The sequence below is a fragment of the Leuresthes tenuis genome, unplaced genomic scaffold (genome assembly GCF_036924035.1).
Source record: "Leuresthes tenuis unplaced genomic scaffold, fLeuTen1.0.hap1 SCAF_11, whole genome shotgun sequence".
Classification (NCBI taxonomy): Eukaryota; Metazoa; Chordata; class Actinopteri; order Atheriniformes; family Atherinopsidae; genus Leuresthes; species Leuresthes tenuis.
Genome location: NW_027325365.1, coordinates 10,292,471 through 10,304,627, shown reverse-complemented (window position 1 = coordinate 10,304,627; position 12,157 = coordinate 10,292,471). Strand labels below are relative to the sequence as shown.

The window sequence follows — 12,157 nt, the reverse complement described above, 5'->3', positions numbered from 1 at the left end:
ACATATCACATCTGGAACAATATGAAGCCTCTGAATGTTTGACCTGTTTGAAGAAAATAGGTTCAATGTGAAAATATTACTTTAATCCACCATGTTTTAGTTTTTATGGCAGAGAACGAGATAATTTATGCAAACGTCTTTGAAATTTTGCCTAATACATATCACACAGCTAAAGATCCCTTTATATTTTTCAACTGAGATAACATATATGGTTATATACTGACAAAGCCCTTGAAGTAATGCATCTCCTGAAGTCTGGAAGAAAATTAAGATCTCCAAATCCAACATGGCTGCCCCGTTCCAAAAAGGTTTGAAAGCTCCAATCATACACAGTTTAGTCACTGAACATGTTGCTATGGTGTCTGAATGCATAAAATACTACATAATGTGTCGTTATCAGCTATCACTGGTGAAGTATGCCGACAGCTTGTTTTTCTCTCAGGTGCCTTTGATTCAACAAAGCAGGAAGGCAGTCACTCTAATAGAAGTACTTGGCCTCAGAATAGGATGTCATTGATGAAGACGTTCATCGATTAGCCAAAATGAAACTCAGGAAAGAGCCTTAAATGCATACTTACATATCTATACACTAAGTGGTCAAGGCAACATGTATGTAGACATACCAAACAGCTGTTATCATCAGTGCAGACGACTGTCTACACAGAGAATGATTACAACATTTATCCATGTGTTTGCACCGAATTCACAATTCAATAGTTCAGCTATTCTAGTATACTATACATACTGGGCATGCATCCAACGAGAGAAAACAAAGATCGATGGGGTTTCGAATCCCAATCTGTCAACCTGCACACTAATAAGGTTTCTGTGTATATTAAGCGATCAATATGAATGTGAAATAAGGCAAACAAAATGAGAATGCATGTCACTTGGGGCAGCCTTGTGCTCAGGGTGGTTTAGGCCATCTGAATTCACTGGACTCGACAACAGAGACATGAAACCAATTACCTTGCATTTTGTTGAATAATTTTTCAGAATATTACGGACAATCTTCACAGTTTTCAGATGCTGCTTCTGTTTTCTCGTCTTTATTTTTTTCCTGTCCTGCTAGACGGGATAGTCTGTCGCAGTCTCACTGTCAGTTCTCTCTCTGCAAGGCTCACAGAAAAAAACCTAGCAACACATGAAACGACGAAGGAAATCATCCACGGGGTCTCACTTTACTGAGCTGGGAAATTTGCTGAACTTCTGCAATCAATGCTTTCAATGTGGACTTTGCTATCAACCCCCTGAGACATTTACGATAACAGCTAAGCCACAATTGCGTCTGGAACACAGTACAATCACACAGTTTCTTCTTTTCTACCAGTATTGCATGATTTAAGAAGGGCAATGCTGCTGCTGCTGATAATGGACATGTTCCGTGAAAGCACGATCGATAGTCATTTTTATGAGTGAATTTAAGCTGAGAAAAATTCTCCAATCTAAACCTATGTGAAATTAACGCAAAAGAGACTTAAAGTGGACTTCTCTTGACAGTATGTTGCACATTTAGAATCAGCATGCTGTAAAATGTCAGGCCGCAGGCTTCAGTTTCCATCTGTTATTTAATATTTAACTTTTTGGAACATGATACACTGCAAGCTTTCAGTTTCCATGTGGGATTATTAAAAATACTTTCAGTTCAGTATATCGAAGGTGGCTCTATATGAACATTTCCTCCATCAAACTGAAGTGCTTCTCTCTGTGACATTAAATTAGCTTTGTTATCTGCAGGAGAAAAAAAATTATTCATCTAACAAAACATGTATATGTGCAGGTCTGAAACAGGTTTCGTCTGATAATGGACATCTGGTAGCATGTGAACAGGGCTCTCAAGTCTCACGCAATGAGCGCGAGACTCACGCATTTCAACGAGTTCACATACATATAACATCAATTTCTCTGGCGCGCCGCTATGGGACCTAACTCACTATACAGTGTGCTCACTCTTGCCTTCATTCAAAACTTGAGAGCCCTGCAAGTGAACCTTAACTTTATCCAAATGCATTTTCTGGTTTATCGAGTTTGGTGCCACCCTGTGTAGTTTTCAAGTTTAAAGCAGGGGCAGATATTTGTGTGAGAGGAAACCAGACTTCTGCACATCCTCTGTTCTACTTTCAAGCTTCAAATAAAATGATGCTTGTGACCAAGACTTTGATCAGTCACAGCTCTTCACAGACCACGTAAGGTGAGGTAGTGTACAACGTCCCTGCTCAAAGAAGAATGTGATGAGTAAACCACCAGTTGCCACAAGTTCCCACTTAAGAGAATGGAGTCTGAGAATTAAGGTCTATCTTTAGCATTTACAAAGGGAGTTAATATACATGTTTGTGAGGGCCAGAGGGAATTATGGCTTGTAGGGTTATCCTCCGGAGAGAGCTACTTAACAGTGACTTCTAAAAAAAGGTCTGCAACTGGCCAACGCCTATTTTCAATATTTACTTTTTTTTTGTTGCTTATTATCATTTTAATCAATCAGTGTAAAATGTTCAAACTGTCAAACCTTGTAACAACTACTACAGCCATGTCAAGTTATCAAGTTGTCAATCCAGTAGATATTTAAAAAAAGTGTGAGAGGCGTGATAGGCAGAAAATGAGACTACCTACTCCCTGGATTAGACAAACGAGATGAATTATTTGCGCACGAGCATTGAACATGTGTCAGCAAATTAAACACCGACGTTAGCGCCAGCTAGTGGTCCCAAACGTCAGTAAATTCCAGGTAAGATTTCAAAATGCACAACAAAATGGTTGACTCAGTGTGCTATAAAGTGAACGAGTGTGCAATTCTAACTGAACCACAGGGTCTGTCCGAAGAAAGGGCAAATGAGAAAACAATATGGCGTCCAAACAAACCGACCGTTAACTTCGAATTCAAACGTTCGTGTTTAACGTCTTTAGTTTAGCTTTGGCATGCTAATATTTAGCAATTAGTGGATATCAAACGCAAATATTTTAAGTCAGATTCAAGGAAGAGAATCTGCACTAACCGGAAGGAGCAAAACACTGAGTTTAAACACCTGATTCAGGGGGAAAAAAAGTTATGAACAAGCTGTAAAAAAATTATGTGGAAGTTGGCATTTTAACACGAATAGGAAACACGAAATTCTTTGAATTAAAAAAAACAAACTTAAATCCACATATGAAACGTATTATGCTAATGTGTTAGGAAACAATTACCTGCACATCCAGCAGACCTTCAGATAAGTCCTATTTAAAAACATGGAACCATTTTTAAATGAGTTAGTTCACCATGGTAATGATGTGTATCTTAGGAAAACACTCCTGATTTTCAAATAAAACGTGACATTTACATCCTAATGTTATACTTATGAGAAAAAATGGATGTGGTTATTAGTCTTTGCCACGTGAGAGTACACTGTACCTGATTTAAAAAGTTCTCAATCCATAATCCCTTAAACAAACAAAAAATGTATTTAATTTGTCACTTATTCACATTTACTGGCAGGTTTGTTGCTTTCTAATTCATACTGTCTATGTTGTGTTTTCTCAAGTGCAATTTTAAAACTCTGAGTTGAAAGAAATCTACATCATTGTTACACAGCATTCAGATCAGATCAGCCATCTCTACAAAGATTATGCTCCACTTTCTGCAGATCATAAATTGGAAAGCAAACTTTGGTACTGTTAGATGTTACATGTCTTCATTTTGCCCAGAGACCCCAAAAAATATGAGAATAGACCACACAGACAATCTTGAAGTCAAAGTCAGGTAAACACTGTCCCTGCTAAGAGTAAGTGGATCAATCCCTGTATCAATCATCCATCCATCCATCCATTTTCTATACCGTCAATCCGTTAATCGGGTAGCGGGTGGGCTGGAGCCTATCCCAGCAGTCATCGGGCGAAAGGCGGGGTACACCCTGGACAGGTCGCCAGTCCATCACAGGGCCCCTGTATCAATCATTTAGATAATAGTGTTGATACTGGTATTGGATCTATCCTAGCATGATGGGATTGATTTGTATTTTTTCTCCTGTACAAGGCAGGAACCAAAAGGGGCCCTCTGGGAATATTTTCTTGGACATATAAGGCAAGAGAATGACATCCAATAAAAGGTTGGTGTAACACAACGTAGTGCTTTGTTCAATTTGCACCGCTCAAATAGGGAAGGGAAAAGAGTGAAAATTAGATTTTCTTTTTTAGATCACTTTACTGATGGAAAAATGTCCCTCTGTTTAGTTTTTAATTTGTCACACTTGGGTTGTTACCTTGGAGATTGATGACATACAATATTATCATGCATGAATCTTTTTTTAATAGAGTCTTTGGAGAAATCAAACAAATCACTGAAAAGCATGTGTTGTGTTTGTTTGTCTGAGAGAAGATATAGAAACTAGTTCAGAATTTATTAAATGGTTTAAGGTTGGAGTTACACAGCGCTGTGGACCTCTCTGCCAGACAGTCTGATCAGAAAAAGGATATCATTCATTTGGAAAATAAACTTTTATTGTGCTACACAAATGTGATTTATATATTATTTGTCCAAAAGTTGGGGAGAACCTGTGGTTTAGACTTGGCATTCCCTGATTGGTCTGATATCAGCCCATCTGCTCCATTCAGATGTTTTCTCTTTTGTGGGAAAACTCCTGCCTATCTCCCTGTGTCCGGTACTTTTCCACTATATGCGTCATCCCACCTGTCTCGACTCCCCCTGTAAGCATGTAGCAGTTTCTCTCAACTCAGGGTCTTTCCTATTTTAACCCTTCACACCGGGTTGTTCCCTTCAAAAAGGAGCGCTTAACAACAGTTGTTTTAGGGAGTTATTTGTACGTTTTTCATTTGAAAAAAAGCTGACAAGAGTAATAGAAGAGAGACATTTCATTTAATTATATTATCATTTCTGACACCCCCCCCCCTTTTAATACTAAAAGCTGCTTCATATCTGTACTTGGGGTTAATATGGATAATCTTGACTAATTATCAGCAGAAATCCAAAACATTTAGTAGTTCTAAATAGTATTTTGATGATGTATTGACCACATAAAACAAGACACACTGCTTTGCCCTGCATGAAAGTACGTGAGCTATATTAAAAAGTAACGGTATTAGTGTTGTTTTGGTATTGGATGATACCTGGTTCAGCAGAATTGGACACTACTGCCCCCAGCTGATGAACAGATTTGCCCTCTTTGATTTTAAAGAGCAACCTGAAATGTCTCAGATCCAAGAAAAGTGCACCAGTGTTGTGTTGCTGGCAGCTAAATACTTGAATCAGAAGAAGAGGTGGAGAACTGCCGACGGCTTTGTTTGTATTATCAACACGGTTCAGGCTGATACCACCTACCTCTCCTACTGTCTGTGTCCACAGAAACTTTATTCTAATACAGCCAAAGTCCCAACAAAGCTGTTCACATGCTGTCAGATGATGGAACGAGTACAAAACAGGGACTGAAGTACGGTTCATTAAGACTACATGTTAAATTACCTGCACCTATTTAGCTCCCTGTAACCATATGCAAGTTCCACAAAGCATTTTTCTAATTCACCTAAAAACTCATTCAGATAAAATCATCATTTTCTAACAACAACATCGAGTCATTATGAACTTAAATTGAACACAAAGGCTCTGATGTGATTTTAACTTGATAGTTACATGTATAATTACCACTCAGAGGGGACAAAACGTACTTGAATGTTTACTATGTTTTCTAATTGTCCATCCCAATCCTCACGAAGGAGATCTCTCTTTAGTGCCTGGAGGGAAATTATGTCAATTCAGCACAGTTGTCCTCTTAGTCTCAGGGACAAATTGTTTGGATTTTGGTGTTCAAAGTTTACGGTCACTAACACAAGAATTATCCATCACACAAAGGTCTAACAGGACTGAAGATTACGCAGTGACATTTTATGTCCTGACTGTCAAAGGTCAGGGATGCATATACATGGATGTAAATGGCAACTTCACTGGTTTCCGGAGGCGTAAAACCGCACGCTGGTAATATGTTCATGTCTCGGTCACTGAGCAGAAAACAGGCAGAGAAAAGGACGCAGGCAGCTGCAAAACGTGCTCGACAGCATATACTTGGGAGACTGAAGTCACTTCTAACTAAAAAATTCAGGAAAACACAACCTTGGCATTCTGTTTCGAGACCTTAGGTCTGAAAATATCTCATTCATTGAGCCATTCAGGTTTGCATGGGATTTCTGTCACACTTTCACGGATATTATGCAGCCTCCTTATCTTTATCTCTATTCAAATTAATCCTCAAATCCCACTGCAATCCCTATTCCTCAGAAATGGGAAGTCTAAACTCTTGCTTATTTTGCTTTCTCTTTGACAGCAAATTCCCACCAGCAGCTAGATGGTTAACATAAAGAAATTAGCTAAGAATGCTCTGCCAGTACCTTTCTTTAATGTTTTAAGTCTGACTTCTTTGTTGGAAAATGAAAAACACCATCTGTACCACAGCTGTACCGAAACAAACATCTGTCTGACTTCTTAAAGTCGAGGAAGGACCCTTGAAAGTCTGCAGTTTATAGGATGCAAGGTTATCCCCTCTCCCTAAAGGACTGTTCCAGAGTCCGGGATCCTTCCTACTGTGTAGCTAAAAGCTCAATTTCTATACCTGCGATGCCGCGTTTTACCACCCTGTATAAGTTCAACGCATAAATCACCAAGAGATTGTTCCTGACAGAGGGATCAGTACCCACAAATCTTGGCTGAAGCTCAGACAAAGGGAACATAAGTAACTGATCATTTAAATTGCCAGTCAAGAAGTCACTTTGTGAGATGTTTTGAGCTCTCAGGATATTTACTGAAGGCTCCCTCATACGATAATAAATATCCTTGAAAGGTTATTGAATACCTCTGATCTGAAATGAGGGAGAGCCTGCAGAAGTGAGGGGTTGAAGAGGAGATGGCTACTCCATGCCATAAAACGTAGCTGTTGTGAAGTCTCTTACTCGCTATCTTACTTAAAAAAGACCATAATACGTCTCTTTTAAAGATAAAGACCCTTGCACGGCCCATTTGGAACAAGGCTAAAACCAGGGGTAGTACAGGCATAATTCAGTGAATGATTTGTGTGGCTGATCGTGTGATGAGTTCAACTTTTGAATAAAAGATTCATACATACAATAATATCTTAACATAAAGACAGATGGTGTTTTCATAAAGTGGGTAATAACACAGAGCAGGTTGCTTAAAGAGTTGTAGAATCTCAGTTATACAGAAACTAACTCCTCTGCATTTCTCTGACTCCACTCATAACAGCTTATCAGATGAATCTTTTTTAAATTCAGATATGATTCTTGAATGTTGTAGCCTTGCTCGTCTGAGGGAGGTCCGCAGCTACTTTTTGAAGGCCTGATTCAGAGAAACATGATGTTTATTCAAATAGATGAACTGTAGGATAAATTACTCAAACATAAGTCACAATGAACAGCCTTATGTAAGCTATGTAATGTTATTTAGCTCAACAGCATTATTAAAAGCGCATAATTTTTTCCTTCTGCTCTGAGTTCCTCACCTGCGTTTCCTCACCTTCAGCATTTATCACATCCAGCTCCTCATTGCGAGTGTAATGAGGTCCACTGACTCCAATATGCTCCATCCATCCACTCTGAGCTGATGGTTTTTCCATTAAGAGAGCTCATTGTTCACCAACACTCGGCCAGATGTTCGGTTTTGTTTTCTGGCATCATGTAAATAATCATTTATACTCTTTCCACGTCTTCATTTAGACACGAGGTTTAAAACCACATAAAGTTTTCACTTCTCTGGCAGTTTATAATAATAAAAGTGACATTTGTTTTAACAATTGAGTCAAGCGACTAAGCAATACCACCTTTAATTGAGGGCAAAGCTACAGGAAACTGTTACTCAGTGACTATGTTGAAATGACATTTTCTTCTGTACCAGAGTAATAAAGAACATCAGGATAAATGGACTATGATTGAGAATAGTATGCATACATGCCACTGCTATCACCCCATGCAGACACACCTGCTTCTGGAACACTAAATGTTGTCTTCCCACACTTGCACCCCCCCCCCCCCCCGACAACCCTGCAGGCTTTTAGGTGTCTCCACTTACACAAATGTCCGAGGGAAGATCTTACAACTGCTTAACCCAGAGTACCACATGAAAATGCTTTGCTCGCACAAATACAATAAACACTTAAAATGGTGTTTGAGGACAAAACCAATGAGCCAGCGAATATGTCAAAGGAATGAGCCCACCTAACACTTCTCGTTTCTAAAAATAAACTTTTTCCCAGACGAATGTCCACTGTGCAGATAATTGCTGTTGGTGCAAAGCAATTCCTCTTTGCTAAAGGTCACTCGATTCATAACAGCATGAGTGGCTATTGCTCGTTAGGAGGGACTATCGCTGTCCCACCTAACCTGGCATGAGTCACACTGTGCTGGCATTCAGATCAAACGCTGACCAGCCCCACTGGCTCCGCCGACTGCAACACTGCTGCAGGGCCTCACTGCAGAGTGATGCTATGTTGCAGTTTAACGCAGCGATGAGAGGTAAACTGCAAAGATTTCTCAAGGAATCCAATGAAGACATTGAAACTAAGTGGAAAGAGAGAATTTCTGTCAAATGTGATTTACTTCAGGCCCTTCTTCTTACCTGAAGGGAAACGTCTAATGTTGCAGAGAGGCTGCTTAGTGGGTCTAAATACCTTATGGGCATTTAACGCTGTGCTTTCAACTCTTGCCTACTTTGTGGATCTCTGTAAAGGGGAGAATAGTGAGGAGGCAGAAAGAGTGCCTGCTTGGAAAAAGCGAGCTGCATCGCATGACATATTCCACTGAAATGAAATGAAGAAGTACTTTTTCATCTGCAGCATAACATCCAAAGCCATTCAGTGTGTGAGGATCTGTCAGCAATACTGAACCAGGCACACCTGCCTGACGAACAACTTTGAAACATATGGAAACTTCTGTAGTTCACAACTTTCTAATCAATAGCTTTGGGACTTCAGTAGGGACACCCCTGAAAAATGTTTTTTATGAGATTTTATCTGTGGATAAATTGTTGAGGACTGTGCAGCTTTCATTGAGAAAGAAACATGCATGAGCAAGTCTTCCAGAACTTTGGCCACAATACCAATGCAAATCACCCAGGGTGCCGGCCTGAAACATTACAGCGTGAGATGTAGTTGCTGTTGAACTCAACAGGAGGAGCTGTTGACTCATCCCCCTCCTGTCATCGAGCCGTTTGAGCCTCCTCTGATGAGATATGTAAATACGTAGAGATTTATCTGACAACCAAATCAGCAGCACGATGGTCTGTGAGATTCAAGTCAGAGTGTTCATGACTGCTGCGGTCAAGCTTAAAGCGGTGAAGCCCCTCATTCACTTCCTGTGGTAACTGTTTATCTTGCTCTGGACACACAGAGTATCCTCACACCTGCTCACTCAAGGGAGGACATGTTCATAATTAAGTAGTCTTCAGGAAGCAACATGAGAGGATAAAGTGATTAAGAGCCAATAAAGCCTCAAGATATCACCCAAAGGAACCAGCTTATCTACCCATGTTCAATGATATCCACCTTCAACATGGTTTATGTTAAATAATCTTTCAATGAAAGCCCACCTAGAATATGACTAAAGGCCTTAAATTTAAGATTCAAGGACAGATGTTGTTCAAGTGTAACCCTAGGAATGCCCTGGGGTAATTCCTAACATCTCTCCCAGCGACTTCACAAGATGGGAGTTGTCCTCCGGCTTTATTGCTGCTGGGGCGGCGAATAGCACCCTTTTGCTTGTGTACACCTTGAATTGAATTAATGATAATGCTCCACACTGTGTCACACCAGGGACTGCTGCTGGATTTAATTAGTCTGCGTTTACCTCCTCGTGCGACGCCAGAGAACCTAAAGCATTCACAAACATGTTTGTGCCTGTGCGCTCAGACACAAACAGCTGTAAGAGAGATAAACTGCGTTCCTCCAGCCTGTCAGTGCGTAGGAATGGCAGCTCAGTTGGGAGGAAACGCCAGACAGAAAGCAGCTTCTCAAAGAAGAGAATGCACCATATTAGTGTTTTGTTTGTGTTGGGAAGAGCAGGAGAGAAACGTAGCGAGTCGGGGAGCGGAGAGGTTGGCGTGAGGTGTGCTGGAGTTTGTCTTCAGGGATGTTCTGTGGAGATCAACTCTTGGAGCATGGAGAGGAGGTGAAGTGATGCACAGCCGTGCACAGGCAACATTTCTCACAATCCCAAGTGCGCTGTCAGGCAGACAGAAGCTAAAGAGTGAGGATTTACAATTCCTCATCCTCCAGCAGCTTCATTATCATAACAAATAAGTGTAACATGTCTTATGAGGAGGAATGGCCTGATTTTTGCTCTTAGATGCTGCTGACTACAGAAAAACTGCATTTCAGAAGCAAGTATTCGCTCTTTCCTAATGATTTCAGAGGCCTACAGACGACATGGGCTGGAAATTACATACTATATTTAACTTGTAAACAATTCCACTCCACTGACAGATTTATTACCACACACCCACGAAACCCTCCTTCCTTTAAAACCACGGAATGCCTAATAGATACATGTGCAGGGAACAGCGGCCTTGTAGGCAAAACATACTCATTCCTTATTATTAATTCAGCTACAGGAATAGTGTGCTACGGAGTGCGTGAGCCCTAATTTTTCAAAAGCAGTGACTGTAGGAGATTGAGGAGTCCAAATGAGAGCAAATCTTGCATAACAATAAACCTTTGTTTCCCAGAGCAACAGGGGGAAGAGAGCATGCCGCCAAACAGCTCGGTGGAGGCGTATTAAGAATGCTCGACTGAGCTTTTGGGGCGAAACCTCCAGTCCTGGCAGCATGAGCGCTCTATCTGCTGAAAGTGGAGAAGAAAAGTCCCATCTGTAGACTTGTATAACTATTTAATATATGGATCCAGGCAAGCAGTACACAAACACAAACATTTTGTGTATGACTTGTGCCAGAAACCACACCTACCGAATGCCTCACCAATTAAACGTCATTAACACTAATCCCTAGGTGTGCTTCCCACTTAAGTGTGATGCGAATGCACTCTGCCTTTAGCCAGACACACAGCTGGGCTTAATTGGCTTTTGAAAGACACAATTGCTGTTATGTAAGGTTTTCTAAAGTCAGCCTTGAGTACAGCATCGGTAAGAACAAGAAACCAAGAAAGAAATAAGCCCCTCAAGCAAGAACGAGGACAACCTGAGAAGTAGCTAACTTGTCTTTTTCATGTGAAGGACGACGGGTTTGAAGGTATTTAAACTGCACGTCACTCACAGTTATGTCACAAACAGCCTCTCAAAACTGCACAGAAAATACACTCATTTTTCTATATTCAAATGTTTTTTATAATCAAAAATATCATCCAAGCATTTACAGTGTATTACAACAAATGATTCTATGCAACTGCTGACGGCCTTTACAGAAAATGAAGAAATATATCCATTTTTGATCTATGTTACAAACCGGGAACAGCAAAAAGAGAAGAGAGGGAGGCTCAAGGGTACATAATCAGTTACTTATGTTCAGGTAGAGCCCGTTATCCTCCCTGATTAGCCCTGTAGACCCCGCCCACACAGTGACACCGTTCAGAGCCATGTGTAGTCTCAGAGAGTACAGTGTTCTGCCCATGTGGGCAAAACTACGCAACGATCCAGTGACGACAGAAACTGGTGCTCTTCTGTGACTCCCAGGGAGTCATCATGTCTAAAAATATGCTGCAGACACAGAGAAACTCAAGAGTTCAAGCTCCTGAGGACTCCATCACTGGTGCTTGGCATCAACATCCCTGTAACCATGGCAATGAGTTTTAAGTCTCTGCCACCTACACAGTCCCTAAACTGCTCATACTTTAAAACATTCCCTCTTGATCCGTGATCAGTCCTCTGTGTCCTTGTACAGTCAGGTACAGTCCCACGTCTTTGATAGTTGTGGGCTTTGTACTGCGTCTCTCACACTGCTGCAGTGTCTCTGTCGCCTCGTCTGCCTGTCATCTCTTCCACGTCCCAGAAGTGTCACCGGCAGAGTCTATGTGCTCTTGATTCCCTGAAAGCCGCAGAAGTTCCAGCGTTTCTCCAAACTGGCTCCGACACCGGTCAGCTCCTGTCTGAAGGTGCAGGGCAGGCGCGAGAGAAGAGCCTCCACCTCACTGGGGTTGATCTGAAGAAACAGAGGCAACAT

The 12,157-nt window shown here is 41.0% G+C and overlaps 1 protein-coding gene across 1 annotated transcript in view; it reads right to left on the bottom strand.

Annotated features, from left to right (window-relative positions):
* Nucleotides 1-11,319: 11,319 nt before the first annotated feature.
* enox2 (ecto-NOX disulfide-thiol exchanger 2) overlaps nt 11,320-12,157 on the bottom strand; it is a 107,362-nt gene continuing 106,524 nt past the window's right edge. Inside the window, exon 15 of the mRNA XM_072395370.1 lies at nt 11,320-12,136. Coding sequence (XP_072251471.1) covers nt 12,005-12,136 — 132 coding nt within the window. The 3' untranslated portion in view covers nt 11,320-12,004. The remainder of the gene's footprint in view (nt 12,137-12,157) is intronic.